The sequence below is a fragment of the Acinonyx jubatus genome, chromosome B2, assembly GCF_027475565.1.
Source record: "Acinonyx jubatus isolate Ajub_Pintada_27869175 chromosome B2, VMU_Ajub_asm_v1.0, whole genome shotgun sequence".
NCBI lineage: Eukaryota > Metazoa > Chordata > Mammalia > Carnivora > Felidae > Acinonyx > Acinonyx jubatus.
Genome location: NC_069385.1, coordinates 95,651,704 through 95,671,641, shown reverse-complemented (window position 1 = coordinate 95,671,641; position 19,938 = coordinate 95,651,704). Strand labels below are relative to the sequence as shown.

Genomic DNA, 19,938 nt, shown 5'->3' with positions numbered 1-19,938 from the left:
CATCTGCTGATTCTCACTGGCTGTTCAAAATAATCCATATGCCAAGGTGGCATATTTTGAGTGGCATATTCTGGCACCCTTCAAAATATAGTATAATGTATGTTCACACTTTTTCATGTGAACTCCCAGGAGTATTCAATGATATACTTGCATATAAAATGGAACTGATTTTTAACATTTCACTTTTCAAACACGGTAAAACAAGTTTATACAATTTTATGCAAATAATTGTAGCGAATAATTATAGTATATACTTGGCATTTTACAGTTTACAGATTTCTTTTACATAGAGTGAAGTATAGGTCTCATTACTACAATATTAAAAATGAAAAAACAGACTGAGGTAATTTATAATTGCCTAACATTATTCAGCTAGGAGTGGCAGAGTTAGAACCAAAATCTGTTATCTCTCTAACACCTTGCTGCCTCATAAGCTTGTGAAAAGTTCTCACCCATGAGAAATGAATTAACTGTTGCAGAGCAGCAGACGAAATATTTAGTACACCATAGGAGGTATTTTACTGAATTATATTAATAGTAGCAATGCCTTCCAGCTGTAGTACAGATTTGAAATTGCTTAACTGATTTTTTTTTAAAGGTTCTATAAAGAGTTAGAGGGAGGAACTAGATTCCAGGTTTTTCTGATGAGGAAGCTGGAGGCAAAACATGTAAGTAATTTAAGTAATATTAAATCACACACCAGATCTGACCCACTTAAGATAGCCTTTTCTGGTTAATAATAAAACTGATTACCTTGGTAATGATAACAGCTCTAAAGTATTGACTCTGTGCTAGATACTATACCAATTGCTTTATGAAAATGAGCTAATTAATCCCCACATCACCCTATCTGTTAAATACTACTCCTTCTGATGAGGGAGCATAAGGCAAGCTGAGGGCAAAGCACAAACTAACAGTCCCTCCCCCAGCCCCAAGTGGGATATGTGTAACATTCCTCAGGCACTCCTGCTGCCCAGGAACAAAGGAAAGAAAACAAATGGTTAACTGATAGAGATCACAGTCTTGCAAGACATGAGTCTCCATTAGTTTACAAATATCCTAGTAAATTACAAGAAAAAGGCAATCTTATCAATAGTTTAATCTCCAGAAACCTATAACCCCAACATCACCCTCCCGTCCATAGTGATGTGGGGAACAAAGGCAAGAATGAAATGGCAGGTAAAATTAAACTTCCTTATACCCTGCAGCCCATTGACAAATTCTTGAGGCAAATACGGAGTATAACATTTCTCCAGGAACTCCCTACTGTCTTAATGTTAATGCTTTGCTAGAGGGAAAAACAACCTTAGCTTGATAATAACTAGGCCTCCAATATCCTGTGAGTCTTCCCTAGCATATGAAAATCCCTTTGGAAACTTCCCCTTGACTTTACCTTCCCCACCTCCCAAGTTTTTTACACCAAAAAACGTCTCAAGAATTCTTTCTTGGCCATCAGCTCCAAACCCCCATCACTTCACAACCCTATCACTTCATGTGAGTGTGTGTGTGTGTGTGTGTGTGTATGTGTGTATACGAACAGTATATATGGGATCTTTACAGATTGGTTAGTAACAGCATGTGGTAAGACAGGATTTAAACTTGGGTATTTGACTTAAAGTCCTGCCTTAGTAGCCTTTTCTTCTTCCCATACTCTGTGGGGCCTCCTAGTCTCCTTCAGTGTGTTTTTGGTTAGGGTATGTGTGATTTTTCAGTGACCTTGAGAGTGAAACTGTGGTTGAAGTTAAGGGTTAAAGAGAAGTATTTAGAATCTGCAGGTAACTGATGACAAAATTAGTTTTATAGGTAATAATTGAGTAGTTTAGTAAGTAGGCATTTAAAAGGGGGTCACAATACATTAAATGCCTGTAGTGTGCATTCTGGTTATTAACATTATAAGTGAAGCTTTAGGGAAATGACACAAGAAGAAGTTATCAACAGGTTAGAAATTGTAGAAGATCGAACAAGAACATGCTGAGAAAAGGCATTGGGATGATTTCATGTTCTTTCCTAGTTGTAGGTCCACTTGTATAACCCTGCTGCTAAGCTGTGAATTCCTGTTGTTGCTTATAGCTAAACTTCCTGGGACCAAAGTAATGATCCTTGATATGCTGAATTGTGGGTATTGAATTAATTCTCTTTGTTGTTTAGCAGACCCTCCCTTAGTGTTTTTTAAATATGTAAATTAGAGCTCCAAATTCTTGTGGGTTGGAAACAAATGTCACTAAGGAAGGATCGAAAATATCCTGTTAAGAAATACTATATCATTACCCTCTTCTCTGCCTTCATACGTGTGGCTGTTTTGCCTCACTTAGGTCAAGAAGATTTTCCTTTTCAAATATAAATGTGTCTCTGAGGGTACTTGCTGTTTACCCAGTCTCACTTCATTGTGCAAGCTGAGCTTGACCATAATGAATGGCAGTTGTTGCTTTGCCAATGGGAATAATAATTGGGCTTGGGGCTTTTCTTGGTAGGAAAGACATTCTTCCAGGGAAACCACACATTGTTCTTCTAGGCAATTGAATGTTTACGCCATGGCCTCTGAATATATATACTCATAGCTTCTGAGTAGATTCTGGTGTAAATACTTTTTAAACCATAATAAGATAAGGTCACTAGATCAGGTGCCTGGTTAGCTCAGTTGGTTAAGTGTCTGACTCTTGATTTTCGCTCAGGTCATAATCTCACAGAGAGTTCAGGCCACACATAGGGCTCCGTGCTGACAATGTGAAGCCTGCTTGGGATTCTCTCTCTCTCTCCCTCTCTGTTTATCCTTTTTCTGCTCATGCGTGCAAGTGCACACTCTCTCAAAATAAATAAATAAACATTTAAAAAAAGGGAAACGCAACTTTGAGAGAGACTTTGAAAGAGACAGGGTAGGAGCAGGATAAAGAAGTGCCTATTGTATAATTTTTCTTGTGTTCCATTGGTAACATAGTGCCCCTGAAAATAGTTTACTGTTGTTTTTGGCAGAAATTGGTGTGTTGCCAAGTGCCATGGCTTGCATGTCAGGACTAATTTGGAAGGTTGAAAACTGCCACTTACCGCCAAAAGACCAGTGTTGATTTTTTGGCATTTCCCATCACTGGACAGAATTGTCTGTCTCCCTATTTCTGTGCCCCTTGCCTGCTCATGTTCACACACCTTCTCTTTCTGTCTCTCAAAATAAATAAATAAAATTAAAAAAAAAAAGGGAGGGGCGCCTGGGTGGCTCAGTCGGTTGGGCGTCCGACTTCGGCTCAGGTCATGATCTCGTAGTTTGTGAGTTTGAGCACCGCGTCAGGCTCTGTGCTGACAGCTAAAAGCCTGGAGCCTGCTTTGGATTCTGTGTCTCCTCCTGTCTCTGCCTCTCCCCCTCCCATGTTCATGCTCTGTCTCTCTCTCTGTCTCTGAATAATAAATAAACATTAAAAAAGTTTAAAAAAAGAAATATTTCTTTGACTTGTAGAGGTGGATACCTAGAAAGTGTTCTCTAAGAAAATGTCAGCAAGCCTTCTTGCTCAACTATAGACCCCAACAGTTATTTCTTACTGCATTTTCTTGAGGCGTTGGCAGTGTTGGAACATTCTAAGTACCAGACCAGAAATAGGAGCAGAATGCCTAGAAGACCACACCTTACTTGTCCCCTTCCCTGCCCGTGATCCCATACTGAACACATACCGCCCCCACCTGTGGTCATGTGCTCTCTCTTTCTGCTCTTTTGCCTATACCTTCCTGACCCTCCCTTTAGAAAACACTAGGTCTCCTTCTTATCAGTGGAGAGGTTGGTTGTTAAAGCTTGAGCTTGCCACCTCCCCCAGCTGCCGGCATCCGAAATAAATCTCTCCCTTTCTCTTTTCCAAACCCACGTCTCCAGTTATTGGCTTCTCTTGCGACAAGTTTTTCTGGAGTTTGTTCGGCTACGGTATTGGCAAACAGAGCCAAGCAGCTATGCTTTTGATTTGCCTAGCCCCCTGGAGATTCCCTAGGATGGAGCAGTTGGCTGCTGTGGTACACCAGGGGTTACCCATTTATTTCCTGAGTTAGCAGCTGTGATAGATCATTTGGTAACGAAAACATCTCCCAATCAGCGTACCTTCTGTACAATATTTCAAGAGTTTGCTAGTCTGAAAACTAGAGAAGACAGTTTGTGTGATAAATACATGAATGGTCTGAAAACTTAATTATAAGGTCCAAATTTTAGACATACATACATACATGGAGGCAGTAAATAAGTTGGAAAGAAAAGGGAGGTGAAAGATACTAGTTTTAGCTTTTCTTCCTTTAGAGAGAGTACCTTGCCATTGTGAGAAGGGAGATGTTTCATTTTCAGAAATACCAAATGAAAGCTGTGCTGTCTAATTAACAATAGGTTTACAACCTATTGGAAATATGTGGGGCTGCCCCCTCAATGGAGCCCCAAACCCTTAGATACTTCACTTCCCGGTTCTTCCCCTCTCCGTTTCATGGGCTTATTTTGGGGGGCTTTGCAATGAGCATGGACCAAAGAAGAAAGGGAGGAGGGGCTCAAAGTCTCTCGTAATCTCAGGGAATGTACATTTGTTCCAGTCAGACTACCTTTTGCCTTACCTGGGCATAGGCGACTTCAGGGAAAGGTTGTAACCTCTGTAGTACTCAGCCAGTGAGGAATCAGGGGAGGGACTTGAATGCTCGGAGATAAGTTGTCTGCTGTAACCGCCCTGAGTGTGCCTGTCCAACAGTCACCTGCTCTTGGAAGAATATTGATTAAAGCCTTATTTCACTGTGCTCCATGTTTCCTGGTCCCTCCTTCGATTGGGTCGATGGGCTTATTTCTAACACTATTACTTGCATAGAATAGCTGACCCAAAGTTTTCTGAAGAACATACAGAAATCTTGTATCTAATTAAATTCACTCCATACCTAAAAGTTTTCACAGAGATTGATTATAGTTAATGTTTATGACTGATGAAACAAACAGAAGGTATTCATTAAAGATGTTAGCTGGAAATTTTTTTTTGCTGGAACTTTCAACATTCTGGTTTTCACCAATGAAATATACTGATTTGAAAGTTTTTCTTCTTTTTTGAAAGTTTTCTTTTAGTTGAAATGCCATTTGTTCTCCTGGTTGTAGTTTTCTAGTGGGCAGATAGGTAGTTATGAAGCCATAAGCTACCAGTTGTTGAAAACTCCAGCAGGCATTTTTTAAATAAAACTTGGTAAGCTGATTCTAAAACTTATATGGAAATTCAAGAACATAGAATAGCCAAGATAATATTGAAAAAGAACACAGCAGTAGGACTTACGTTATCTGAATTTGAGACTTGCTCTAAAGATTACGTAATTAAAACAATGTGGCATTGACAAAAGGACAAACATACAGATTAGTGGAATACTAGACCCACACATTTATGGTCAAATTTGACCAGGGTACCAAAGCAATTTTTATTTTTATTTTTAATTGAGGTATAGGTGACATACAATGTTATATTAGATTCAGGTATACAACGTAGTTATTCAACAATTCTATACATTACAAAACGCTCACCATAGTAAGTGTAGTCTGTCACCTTACAATGTTATTACAATATTATTGACTGTATTCCCTATGCTGTACTTTCTATCCTCGTAACTTGTTTATTTATTTGTAAATTTTTATTTGAGGGAGGGGGAGAGAGAGAAAAAGAGGGAGCGAGCCAGAGAGAATGAGAGTCCCAAGCAGGCTGCACAGAGCTCGACACGGGGTTCCATCCCATAAACTCTGATATTATGACCTGAGCCTAAATCAAAAGCTGGACACTTAACCAACTGAGGCACTCAGGTGCCACCCCTCCCCCATGACTTATTTATTTTATAAGTGGAAGTTTGTACCTCTTAATCTCCTTCATTTATTTCACCTATACCATCACTTCCCTTCCCTCTGGCATCCACTAGTTTTTTCTTTGTATTTATGAGTCTCTTTCTATTCAAAGAAATTTAGTAAGGAAAGAAAAATATTTTCAGCAAATAGTATTGAAGGGTACTAGAATATGCCACCCCAAAATATGTCACTTTGACATAAAAATTATTTTGAGCTAAAGGCAACTGAAAACCAGCAGAAGCCAGAAGAACTTTTTACCTCCTCCTAACTGCCTGAAAATAAAATATAAATTTCCCCTTTTAAAGGAAATTTACATTTGTTAAGATGTCTCTGTATGGGGAAGAGAGCTACTCCAGACAACTCTTATCACCCAAGAGACTCATCTGCAAAACAGTACAACCTTTATTTGCCGTATATTTCCTCCGCTCACCTTCTCAGAACTTGCCTCTCCCACCAAGAATCCCTTTTTCTTGGTTTAGCCTAAAATGGTATATAAGCCTCACTCATCTGGCTACCTCCTTGAGTCCTGTTTCTTTGTTAAGACTGCCATCAGCACACTTTATGTACATATGTAATTAAATGGGTTTTTTTTCTTGTGAATGTCTTTGATCAGTTTGATTCATGAGCCCCAGCCATGAACCATGAACCAGCCATGAAGATCCTTCCTCCCCTAGAGGGGTAGAAAACAACCTGGACTTGTACTTTACCTTACACACAAAAGTTGAGACGAAAAGGACCTGACTTTAGAGATTAAACATCATGGCTTCTAAAGGACAGCATGGGAGAATATCTTTGTAAGCTGACTGGGGACACAGGGAGCATTACCATAAAAAAAAAATTGATAACTTGGGGTTCATGAAAAATAAACACATTTACTTACCAGAAGACAACAACGTTAAGAAAATATATAGACAAGCCACAGATTGTAAGAAAGTATTTCTAACACCTATATCTGACACCAGGGCTATATCCAGAGCTTATCAAGAAGTCCTACAAGAAAACAATCTGTTTTTTTAAATGGGAGAAAGATTTGAACAGACACTTCACAAAATAAGGCATGATGAATGGATAAAGAAGAGTTGGGGTGTGTGTGTGTGTGTGTGTGTGCGCGCGTGCGCGCGTGTATACACACACCCACACACATACATACACATACATACAATGGAATATTACTCAGCCATCATGGGCACCTGGGTGGCTCAGTTGGTTAAGTGTCCAACTTAGGCTCAGGTCATGTATGATCCTGCAGTTCATGAGTTCGAGCCCTGAATCATGCTCTGTGCTGACAGTGCAGAGCCTGCTTCAGATCCTGTCTCCTTCTGTCCCTGCCCTGCTCATGCTCTTATTTCAAAAATAAATAACAAAAACAAAAAAAACACCAAAAACCCACAGAATGAAATCTTGCTATTTGCAATGATGTGGATGGAGCTAGAGGGTATTATGCGAAGCAAAATAAGTCAGTCAGAGTAAGGCAAATACTATATGATAAGAGGGAACCAAACCAAAACAGAGTCTTAACTGGAGAAAAAATTGAAGGTAGATGGAGGGGGGTGAGCAGCAGGATAGGCTAAATGGGATGAGTATTAAGGAGGACACTTGTTGGGATGAGCACTGGGTGTTGTATGTTAAGTGATGAATCACTAAATTCTACTCCTGAAACCAGTACTACACTATATGTTAAGTAACTTGAATTTAAATAAAATCTTGGGAAAAAATATATATGCATATGCACATATACATATATGTGTCTATATATGGTCAGTGATGCAGGAAGTCAATATTGCAAACATGAACATGTTTGAATAAAGGTAAAGATTCAAAGAAACAGACAAAAAACCCAAAGTAAGGCATATGAAAAGAAAGGATATGAAAAAGTGCTCACAAGAATTACTCATCAGGGAAATGCAAAGTGAGATATCACTGCCTACCCTTTAGACTGGCTAAAATGAACAAAATTGAGTCAGCACCAAACTTTGGGGACAGTGTGGAACTCTCATGCATTGTTGGTAGGCTATAAAATAGTATGGTCGGTCACCTTGGAAAACTGTTGGCAGCAATTCTGGCAGCATTTGAGAGAAATGAAAACATAGGCCCACAAAAGTCATCTACAAGAATGTTCATGGTAGCTTTATTGGTAATAGCCCCAAACTGGAAAAATGGCCCAGGTGTCCATCACCAGAGAACTAGATAAACTATCTGGTATATTCATACAATGAAACACTCCTTAGCAATAAAAGGAACAAACTGCTGATAGTGTTAGCAATCAGTCTATCACAGCTGCTAACTCAGGAAGTGAACGGGTAAGCCCCGGCATGCTGCTATGGCCAACTGCCCCATCCTGGGGAATACTGAGAGGGATGGACAAATCGAAAGCATAGTTCCTGGCTGGGTTTGCCTACACTGTTGCCGAACAAACTTGGATAAACTCATCGTGAGAGAAGCTCACGATGAAGGTTTAGAAAAGAGGGAGAAGGTTTAGAGGTTTAGAAGGTTTAGAAAAGAGGGAGAAGGTTTAGAAAAGAGGGAGAAATTTATTTTGGGTGCCAGCAGCCAGGGTGGTGGCAGGCTCAAGTCTTAATATCCAACCTCTTTCATGGCAAGTTGGATTCCTAGAGTTTTATAGACATTCAGGGAGGTACGGGCAAGAAAGCATGCAGAGAACATGTGATCGTGGTTGGGCGTTGGTATGTGTTCAGCACAGGATCATGGGCACAAAATGGGACAGGTGAGGTATGGTCTTCTAGGCATTCTTTGTTATCAAGGCCTTTCTGTCTGGGTGGTTGGAACATTCCAGTCATTGCCAAAACATCTTTGTCAGTGCCTCAAGGAAGTGTGATAAGAAATAAGTGCAGCAGGTTTCAGTTAGAGCATGAATTAGCAATCTTGTCTTTTTTTGGTTTTAACTGTTGGGGTCTATAGTTGAGTAAAAGGGCTTGTTGACAGTATGTGTAATGAATGGCATAAATCTCAAAACATAAAGTCATGAAACAAGTGAGTTATAAAACACTTTATACTGTGTGATTCCATTTATATAAAGTTGTAGAATAGTTAAAACTATGGTGATGAAAATCACATCGGTAGTTTCTTGTACGTATGGAGGGGAGGGAAGAATGTTGACTGGGAAGGGGCACCAGAGAACTCTGGGTGATGGAAACGTTCTGTCTCTTGATAGGAGTATGGATTACATAGGTACAGTGATTTGTCAAAACCAATAAAACAGTAGACTTGAGATCTGTGTATTTCAGGTTGTAACTTGAAATTTAAAAATCTCACCCCCCAAAATAATACAGTATATTACTCTCTTAATCTAGTTCTTTCTTACTTTCCTTGAAGTATTAGCTAAGTCCTACTATTCTGAGCTTTTCAATCAATGTTAGTTCCTGTTTTCTTTCTTTCCCACCCACTTCAAACTCCTTTTTATACTGTTAGCTTGCTTTGTAAACATGGAGTCAGGAATTCCAGATGGGAGGCAATTGCAGTAGTTCATTAATCAAGCATTGGCTTGCATTTCTTCTTGCTTTGCTTCTCTTTTACACATTGCTTCTCTCCTGTAGTGAGAATAGAGAAGAAGGGATTAATTGTGTTATGCATTTCAGAAGTAGCATAGGTAGGATATAGGAATTCAGGGAGTACTAAGATAAGGGGGTTGAGACTAAACTGATATACATTCATTATAAGCTCTGGAATCAAACCAAGAAATGGGTGATTTGATTACTCTCAGGAAAGGATTATCCTCATTGTTAAACATATATACATGTAAACGTTTGCTGTCTTTACCTGAATAATTTGTTTCCTGTAAGTTTTGCACTTTTAAAAAAATGTATTTGTACATGAAGGGCTCGAATGATGTATAGGATATGTACATCTACCTATGAATGCTGAATTTATTTTAGAAAATACCATTTTGTACTGTGATTATAGCTGTCTGTCACTGCTGACACCACTAGATGATATTGACTTACTTTGCCTCTTCTTTTTCCTCCAGTTTGACAAAGGCTACTCTTACAATATCCGTCATAGCTTTGGAAAGGAAGGCAAGAGAACTGACTATACACCTTTCAGTTGCATGAAGATTATTCTAACCAATCCACCAGGCCAAGGGGATTATCATGGTAAGTGCTTCCACTGGATACATGTCTGTGAAGTGTAGAAACCCCACTAGCTCTATAGGAAACAGTGAAGCAGTGTGATTGATGGCTTTTTGTATCACCATATCCCTTGTAGCTTGTGTCAGTCACCACTGTGCTCCTGCACTGTTCTAGAGATCTGTCGTATTACTGAACTAGGTCAGCAAGAGAGTTTATTCAGCTATGCTAAAGATTGTGCTGGACCAGGCTCTTTAGTTCTCAGTGTCCCCCTTTACCTGCCATTTTCTGATTCTCTCATGATTAGGAGACTAATACAGGTTCTTCAAAGGTTTTTGAAATTGAGTACCTTGAATTATAGAATAGTTGATCCATTAATTTTCAAAAGACTACTGAGGAAAGGTGTGTTTTAGTATCATTAATGAATGAGATTGAGTGAGGAATTTAGCGGGTCATGGTATCAAACATCTGTCAATTCACCTGAGTTACTGTAGGTTGAAAAAAAAAAAAGCTAAACTTTTTATTGTAGATTTCTTAGTTCAATTTTTTTCTAAAATAGTTCTCTGCACATACCTTGAAAAGTTCCTCATTTGTCTGGTATGTCAGAGAATGATTTTAATAATCCACATTAGTAAATACTTTAGATAACTAAAGCTTACTGCAGTATGTGTCAGAACTTTTTTCTTTTAGCACTTTTTTTTTTTTAACGTTTACTTATTTATTTTGAGAGACAAAGAGAGCATGCACATGAGCAGGGGAGGGGCAGAGACAGAGGGAGAAGCAGAATCCTAAGCAAGGTCTGTGCTGTCAGCAGAGAGCCTAATGTGTGCTTGATCCCATGACTTGTGAGATCATGACCTGAGCTGAAATCAAGAGTAAAACACTCAATGAGCTGAGCCACCCATGCGCCCTTGGCATTTCTTTTAATGTGTAGAAGGATGTTTGTTAATTACTGTTTCAGCATCTTGAATGTAATTCTTTATTAAAAGATTATGCATTTATAGGCTGTTATGGATCAAGATACAAATAATCACAAACAGAATTTTGAGGAAGATGCTTGACATGTCCAGAGCATTAAAAAAATGCCTTTACTTTCATATTTAATAGATAAAAGGTGGCCGGTACTGGTATTCACAGTGAGTGGTTCTCATCACTTGTGTCAGTTACTTTAAGGTACCTTTTAGAAATGCATATTATCAGGCTCCACCCTCAGACTTATAAAATCAGATTTATTTGCACGTGCCCTGAATAATTGCTTATGTCTTCTACACTTTGATTGACCACATACTTCTATTGAGAAAATACATTACTTTTCTTAGATCATTTAGTTTGGCCTAGTAAAACTCCCAGGGATTCTTTTATCACTTACCAGATCCTAGAACTCCCACTTATGTAGTTGATTTTTATTAGCTCAAATGCAGGATTTTATATTGCTTATTCCTGTTAAACTGAATCTTATTCCAGTCCATTGTTTATTTTATTTTTAATTTAAACTCTATCAGTTAAAAAATAATCTACTTAGCAGACACTCAGTAAGTTCGTATTATTTGTTAGAAACATTGATCTGTCCTTATTTTAATGAGTAAACTTAATTTTTTTAGAGCACTTAGGTTCACAGCAAAATTGAGCAGAAAATACAAAGAGTTCTCACATACTCTCTGCCGCACACTTGCACAACCTGCCACTATCAGCAGCATCCTTCACTAGAGTGGTTTGTTACTTGTGAACTGAGAATGTGTGATCTGCTATTATTGGATATAGCCATTTTATAGATATCAATTATATTAATTGATGGTGCTTTTGAATTCTGATTATTGTTGCTGATTTACTGCCCGCTGGATCTGTCCATTTCCTTTCTTTTTTTTTTTTTTAATGTTTATTTATTTTTGAGAGACAGAGCACAAGCAGGGGAGGGGCAGAGAGAGAGGGAGACAGAATTCGAAGCAGGCTCCAGTCTTTGAGCTGTCAGCACAGAGCCCAACCTGGGGCTCAAACTCACAAACCAGGAGATCATGACCTGAGCCAAAGTCAGACTCTAAACCGACTGAGCCACCTAGGCGCCCCAGGATCAGTCCATTTCTGATGGAGAAGTATTAGAGTCTGTAATAGGGGATACATCAATTTGTCCTTGCAGTTCTACCAGTTTTGCCTCTTGTATTTTGATGATCTATTGCTAGATGGATACACATTAAGGATTGTTATGTCTTCCTGGAGTATGCACTGCTTTATCATTATGTAATATCCTCGATATATTTTCCCACTCTGAAGTTTTTATATTACCTTTACTTACTCTCTGATGTTCTTTTCTTTAGGTAGACCCAAGTTCTGGCCTTTATCATTTTCCTTCTCTTTGAAGAGCTTTTTTAACATTTCTTGCCTTGCTGGTCTACCGGTAACAGATTATGTCAGTTTTTGTTTGTCCAAGAAAGTATTTCTTCTTGTCTTTTGAAGGATAATTTCACAGGGTACAGAATTCTAGGTGTGTGGAGGTTTTTTTCCCCCTCTAAATGCTTTACATATTTCAGTCCAAAAAATAAATAAGTAAATAAATAAATATTTCACTTCACTCTTTTGCTTGCATGGTTTCTGAGGATAAGTTAGATATAATTGTTATATTTGCTTCTCTGTAGGTAAGGTGTCCCCCCGCCAGCTTCTTTCAAGATTTTTTCTTTATTTTTTATTTTCTCAAGTATGAATGTGATATATCTAAGCTATATTTTGGGGGGCATTAATACTGTTTGGTGTTTTTTGGACTTCTTATATCTGTAGTTTGGTGTCTGACATTTATTTGGGGAATATTCTCCATTGCCTCAAATACTGCTTCCATTCCTTCCTTTCTCGCTTCTGGTATTCTCATTACTATCCTTCATAATGCCCCACAGGTGTTACATATTCTGTTCTTATTGTCTTTCTTTAGTCGTTTTGTCTTTGTTTTTCAGTTTTGGAAGTTTCAATTGGCATAACCTCAAACTTGGAGATTCCTCCCTTAGCCGTGTCTATAATAAGCCCATAAAAGACGTTCATTTCCATTAGAGTGTTTAGTTCTCTAGCATTTCTTTTTGATTCTTTCTTAGGATTTCCATCTCTCTGCCTCCATTATCTGTTTTTGCACATTGTCTACTTTTTCCATTAGTGCTCTTAGCATTAACCATAGTTATTTTAAATTCTTGGTCTGATAATTCCACTATCCCTGCCATATCTGACTCTAGTTCTGATGTTTGTTCAGTCTCTTCAAAGCTGTATTGTTTGCCTTTTGATAAGCCTTGTACTTTTTTGTTAAAAAGTAGACATGACATACTGGATGAAAAGAATTCCAATAAATAGACCTTTAGTAATATGGTGGTAAGCAGGGAGGTGGAGAGGTTGGTGTTCTGTAGTCCTCTGCTTAGTCTTTTAGTGAGTCTGTGGCCTTCGGCTATTAACTTCAACAGTGACTCAGTTTTTCTCCCTTAGGTGGGACAGGATGCCTAGAGGAGGCTGGAGTTGGGTATTTCCCTACCCCTGATAGGTTACCTCTGATAAAACCCCATAAGTTTAGGCTCCAGTAAAACAGTTTGTTCTGAGGGCAGGCCTTATTAAGAGTAGATTGTTCTATAGTATTAAAATGGTTACTTTTCCCCTCCCCATGCCAGAAGCTTGAGAAAATTTCTCTCTATTATTCACCGTGAGCACCTGGTAGAGCTCCTGGAAGTTAGGCTTACGAAGTATGGGGCCTCCCTATGACTGGGTCTCCTTGGAGTTTTTGATGCTCAGACTTGTCTAGACTTCAAAAATTTCTCAGTTATAGGTAAGGTTTTTCCTACCCCAGCAATGGTTCCTGCAGAGATTTCTGCTCTGGTATGTTGTGATTTTCTGTATCTGCCACTCTTTCCAATTTTAGGGGACAGTGGTGTGCCCTGTGATCTGATTTCTTTGATGAGTCTAAGCAGAGTTGTTGATTTTTCAGTTCAACTTTTTCCTGGTTAGGATGGAGCAGCGTATAAGCTCTTCACAGGCCAGACTAGAAATCCCTGTCCTTTTAGTTTTACGTTGTTCATAAAAGTGTTTAGTCCCCTGTGTTGGTATCATTTCGTTAACCAGCACTGTTATGAATCTATACATAACTACATTCCAGACTAAGTTTATCTGTCTCTTCTGCAAATGGATGTTGGAAAGTTTTGTCAGATACTTAAGTGGGTGTGCATTCACTTCATTTTTGGTTACCTGGTTCAACCCTGTCCAGTTTTGAAGATAATTTTCTTTGAGGTGGAAGAAGGAAAAAAAATAAACAGGAGTTACTGAGCTTTATTTTCTGTCTGTTATCTGTTAAAATAACACCAGCTTCTCTAAGTAGTAATCGTTTTTTCTGGTTTTTTGCTTATTGTCAGCATAGCTTAATAACACTTTTTTGTGACCTTTAGTACCTTGGCAATCTTCATTTTCTTCTTGGCTTTGCCCTTTATAACTTTTTCCATACAGATACAGTCATTATTTCAAATGTAATTTGGATAATTCAATTAATCTCCTTTTTTTGTGCCCTTTAATAATTCTGGGCTTACCCAAGAATTCCTTGTGCAGCCTCATTTCTTTCTTATTGGTATCTTTTGCAATTTCATTATCAGATTTTTATTTATTTTTATTTTTGAGAATAATAACGACAGCGTATACATGTTGAGTGTTTACTATATGCCAGGAGCATATAAAAGGTTTATATTGTGTTTTCACAAGAGTTCTGTGAGTGAGTATTTCTTTCACTGGACAGAAAGTGAAGCTCAGTCAGCGACAAGATAAGAATTTGCCTGTGGTCTCCCACCTGCTAGGCGGGAAACTGAGATTCAGACCTAGGTGTTACAGCTCCAGACTCTTAGCCACATGTTACACAGCTGCTCATTATGTTTCCTTGTACTACAGGTTTATAGTTTTAATCTGAATGAAGTATAAACTATGAATTTTGTGAATTTTCATTATTTGTAGGAGTCCATAGGGTTAGTGGATGTTTATTATAGTTAAGATTTTTGGTAAACGTGTTTGTTTGGCATCTAGGCCCTTTCCTGTTTTTGCTATAACCCATTTCCCATTGCTCTCGTTAAAAATGCATAATTGTTTCTAATTAACTTATAGATCCATCATCTGTCTACTTAAAAAAAAAAGTAACCTGCCTTCCAAAATTAAATTTTAAAATAAGTATTTTCATTTATATCGCTGTTTCTTATTAAAATATATGAAATTTTCTAGATTTTGTCCTTATAATACAGTTTTTACATTTCATTTCTTCTGCGTTCTTATGCAAATACTTTAGTAGTTCATCATTATTATTGCGTTACTCGTGAAATAATACAGAGATGACGTGTATCTACAAAGGTTATTTTTCTTTGAAACACTTTCTCATTTGTCCATCTCATTCCCATCTGTGGTTCCTATTAAATTTGTATGGATTTTACTTTGTGGGAAATAGACATAAAATTTACACCTGAAAATGATGTGAGATTTTTATATTTTTTGGAGCTTGTTCATTTTTCTTTTTGTTTACATTATCTTCTCATAGTCTTTTAATGTAATTTTTAAAAATAAGAATAAAATGTGAGATTGTATAAAGTTTCTAGATAAACTGTTTTATAGCTACCTTGTGGTTATCTCTACTTGTTAGCAAGTAGCATAATTAAAACTGTTTCCTCTTCCTAGCGAATGGGCAACTTTGCCTGAGAATGCCGTAATGTTTTATGTAACTCTTGAGCCTGTAGTGTCCTGATAACCATACAACTAAATCATCATTTAGATAAAGAGAGGAAAGCAGTTGCACCCATGGGCAATTAACTTTTTTATTAATAAGCTGTTAGACAATTAAGGGGAGCTTAGACAGTCTCTCGAGTGTGGTATTGTACTAAGTCCCGGGTAAATAACCTTGTTGGTGTGCTGGCTTGTTTTTCGTTGTCAGGGTGCCCATTCCGTCACAGTGATCCAGAGCTGCTGAAGCAGAAGTTGCAGTCATACAAGATCTCTCCCGACGGGATAAGCCAGGTAGGTCAGACGCTGCCGCACATCCTCAGTAATGAGGAGTCAGACAGTCGCTGAGTTTCACTTACTGTTCTTGCAGTGGCGCTTTGTACTGCTTGTCAGGGCTCACACCACACATCCTGTCTTCTGCATGAAGTAAGCTAAAGCTTTGACTTGCCTGGCTTAGATTCCTTGGAAATTCTAGTTCTCCTGTCTGCCAGGCTGCAGTCTTATTTTTCTTGGTAAGAAAGGAAGCTGGAAACCTTTTTTCTCTCAATTTGTTTTATTATCTCAATTAGGAGTATTTAAAAAAAAATAAATTTTTAGAGGAATACGTTGAAGGTTATTAACGAAGCTGAAAAGTAATGGCATCATATTTCATTTTGGGAAATTTTCTGTGCTGCTTATAGGTTAAAGCAGATATAATATAGTGGCTAATGTTCTGATTGGCATCAACTCTTACCATGTTAAAGCTATACTTCTAAGGGCGTCTGGGTGACTAAGTCAGTTAAGCTTGACTTCAGCTCAGGTCATGATCTCCTGGTTCGTGAGTTCGAGCCCCACTTTGGGCTCTCTGCTTTCAGCACAGAGCCTGCTTCGGATCCTCTGTTCCCTTCTCTCTCCCTGCCCCTTCCCTGCTCATGTTCTCTGTCTCTCAAAATTAAGTAAACATTAAAAAAAAATCTACACTTCTAATGGTAGTTCATAGGGTTGAATAATCTGTCAAATATACTTTGGTAAATAATTGAAATAAAAAAAGAAATGTTCAAGTGTAAAACCAAATATTTAAGAGTAATTTAGTAAATGTGCTTTAAAAAATATTGTCACATTGCAAAGGCTGCTGTCTCTATGTGCTTTTGAATTGACTTGGGATTTGAAGTTAAAGAGGAGTATCTGCTTCCTTAGTTTAAGAAGAACAATACATGTTTTAGAGCTGTGACATTCAAATCATTATATGTCCTTAATTATTTTTTCTTAAAGTAATTAGTGTACAAAACTCTACTTTTTTTACTATGTCCAAACTTTGAATTTAACTTATTTCAGATCTTGAGAGTTTTGTGGTTCTCTGGCTAAGGCAGTGGTCAAAGTGCTGTTTTGAAATGCAAAGAATCGTATAAATCCTGCTCCTACAGAACCAGAGTCTGAAAGAAAACATGCCAAGTGTTATGAGAGATGTACACATAGAATGTCTTAGATCTTCTGAAGAGGGTGGCCTATATATAACCAAATAGGGGAGGCCAAGGAACACTATCTGGAAGAGATAATCCATTGTTTTTTTCTTTTATTTTTTCCAGTTTTTATTTTAATTCTAGTTAACATAGAGTGTAGTACTAGCTTCAGGTGTACAATATAGTGATTCAGCACTTCCGTACATCACCCTGTGCTCATCAGAACAAGTACACCCCTTAATCCTCATCACTTATTTAATAAACCATTCATCCACCCCTCCCCTCTGGTAACCATGAATTTTTTCTTTGTAATTAAGAGTCTGTTTCTTGCTTTGTCTCTCTTTTTTCTTTGTCCATTTGTTTTGTTTCTTAAATTCCACATATGAGTGAAATCATATGGGATTTGTCTTTCTCTGACTGGCTTATTTCATGTAGCATACTCTCTAGCTCCATCCATGTTGTTGCAAATGGCAAGATTTCATTTTTTTTTATGGTTGAGTAATATTCCATTGTATATGTGTATATACCACATCTTCTTTATCCATTCATCCATCCATTGATGGACACTTTGGCTGCTTCCATATCTTGGCTCTTGTAAATAATGCTTCTATAAACATGGGGGTCCAATTATGCTTTTGACTTCATAGTTTGTATTCTTTGGGTAAATACCCGGTAGTGTGATTGCTGGATCATAAGGTAGATCTTTTTTTTTTCAACATTTTGAGGAACCTCCATACTATTTTCCACAGAGGCTGCACCAGCTTGCATTCCCAACAGCAGTGCACAAGAGTTCCTTTTTCTCCATATCCTTACCAACACATTGTTTCTTTTGTTGTTGATTTTTGCCATTCTGTTGGGTGTGAGGTGATATTGTAGTTTTGATTTGCATTTCCGTGATGGTTAAGTGATGAGGTAAACATCTTTTCATGTGTCTGTTGGCCATCTGTATGTCTTTTTTGGAGCTGTGTCTCTTCAAGTCTTCTGCCCTTTTTTTTTTTTCCATTGTTTAATTTATTTTTGAGAGAGACAGGGCATGAGCAGGGGAGGGGCAGAGAGAGAGGGAGACACAGAATCTGAAACAGGCTCTGAGCTGTCCACACAGAGCCCGACACAGGGCTCAAACTCAGGAATGGTGAGATCATGACCTAGGCCAAAATCAGATGCTTAACCGAGTCACCCAGGCACCCCTGCCCATTTTTAATTGGATTATATGTTCTTTGGGTGTTGAGTTTTATAAGTTCTTCATATATTTTAGATACTAACCCTTTATTGGGTATGTTATTGCAAATATCTATTCCCATTCCATAGTTTGCCTTTAAATTTTATTATTTCCTTCATCATATAGAAAATTTTCATTTTGTTATTATTTATTTTGAGAGAGTGCACGTGTGAGTGTGCATGCAAGTGGGGGAAGGGCAGAGAGAGGGGGAAAGAGAATCCTCAACAGGCTTCATGCCCAGCGCTGAGCCTGATGTAGGGCTTGGTCTCACAACCCTGAGATCATGACTTGAACCAAAATCAAGAGTTGGATGCTTAATTGAGAAACTTTTCATTTTGATTTGGTCCTAGTAGTTATTTTTACTTTTGTTCCCCTTGCCTCAGGAGACATCTAGAAAGAAGTTGCTACAACTGATGTCAAAGAGGTTATTGCCTATGTTCTCTTCTAGGATTTTTATGGTTTCAGGTCTTACATTTAGGTTTTTACTCCACTTTGATTTTTTGTGTGTGTGTGTGTTTGGTGTAAGGAAATGGTCTAGTTTCATTTTTTGCATGTTGCTGTCCGATTTTCCCCAGCACCATTTGTTGAAGAGATTTTCTTTTTCCCTTTGGATATTCTTTCCTGCCTTATCAAAAATTAACTGACCATGTAATTGTAGGTTTTTTGTTTTTTTTTTTCCTGGGCTTCCTATTCTGTTCCATTGATCTATGTGTCTATTTTTATGTGAGTACCATACTGTTTTGATTATTACAGCTCTGTAATATAACTTAAAGTGTGAAAATGTAATGCTGTCAGCTTTGCTTTGCTTTTTCAAGATTGCTTTGGCTATTCAGGGACTTTCGTGGTTCCATACAAATTTTAGGATTGTTCTAGTTCTATGAGAAATGCTGATGGTATTTAGGTAGGGATTGTATTAAATGTGTAGATTGCAGTAAAGATATTTTAACAGTATTTGCTATTCCAGTCCATGAGCATGGCTTGTCTTTCCATGTTTTTGTGTCATTTTCACTTTCTTTCATCAGTGTCTTAGAGCTTTCAGAGTACAGATCTTTCACTTCTTTGGTTTGGTTTATTCCCAAATATCTCATTACTTTTGGTACAATTGTAAAAGATAATTGTTTTCTTAATTTCTGTTTCTGCTGCTTCGTTATTGGTGTGTAGAAATGCAGTAGATTTCTGTACATTGATTTTTTTATCCTGTGATTTTACTTAATTCTTTTATCAATTCTAGGGGTTTTTTGGTGGAGTCTCAAAATTTCTATATTCAGTATCATGTAATCTGCCAATAGTGAAAGTTTTACTCTTTACTCTTCTCCTCCCCATTGTTATATTTTATATTCTATTATTTTGCGAGTTCCTTGACTGATTTTTTATAGAAATACTCATTTGTACTGCTTTTGGGTTTCCTACCTTTATATTGTCACTTCTGGTCTCTCCTTTCCAAAATGTCCCCTTAATATTTCTTGAAGGACTGGTTTAGTGGCCATGAACTACTTTAGGTTTTATTTGTCGGGGAAACTCTTTATCTCTCTTTCTGTTCTGAATGATAGCTTTGCTGGATAGAGTATTTTGGCTGCAGTTTTTCCCATTCATCACTTTGAATATATCATGCCACTCCCCTCTGGCTTGGAAAGGTTCTGTTAAAAATAATCTGCTAGCCTTATGGATTTTCCCTTG

At 37.8% G+C, this 19,938-nt stretch overlaps 1 protein-coding gene across 3 annotated transcripts in view; it reads left to right on the top strand.

Moving 5' to 3' along the window:
* Positions 1-19,938, top strand: part of PRIM2 (DNA primase subunit 2) — a 336,405-nt gene that overhangs the window by 256,155 nt on the left and 60,312 nt on the right. For all 3 annotated transcript variants that reach the window (XM_053222625.1, XM_015070154.3, XM_053222626.1), the window contains exons 11-12: positions 9,801-9,927; positions 15,815-15,897. In XM_053222625.1, coding sequence (XP_053078600.1) covers positions 9,801-9,927; positions 15,815-15,897 — 210 coding nt within the window. The remainder of the gene's footprint in view (positions 1-9,800; positions 9,928-15,814; positions 15,898-19,938) is intronic.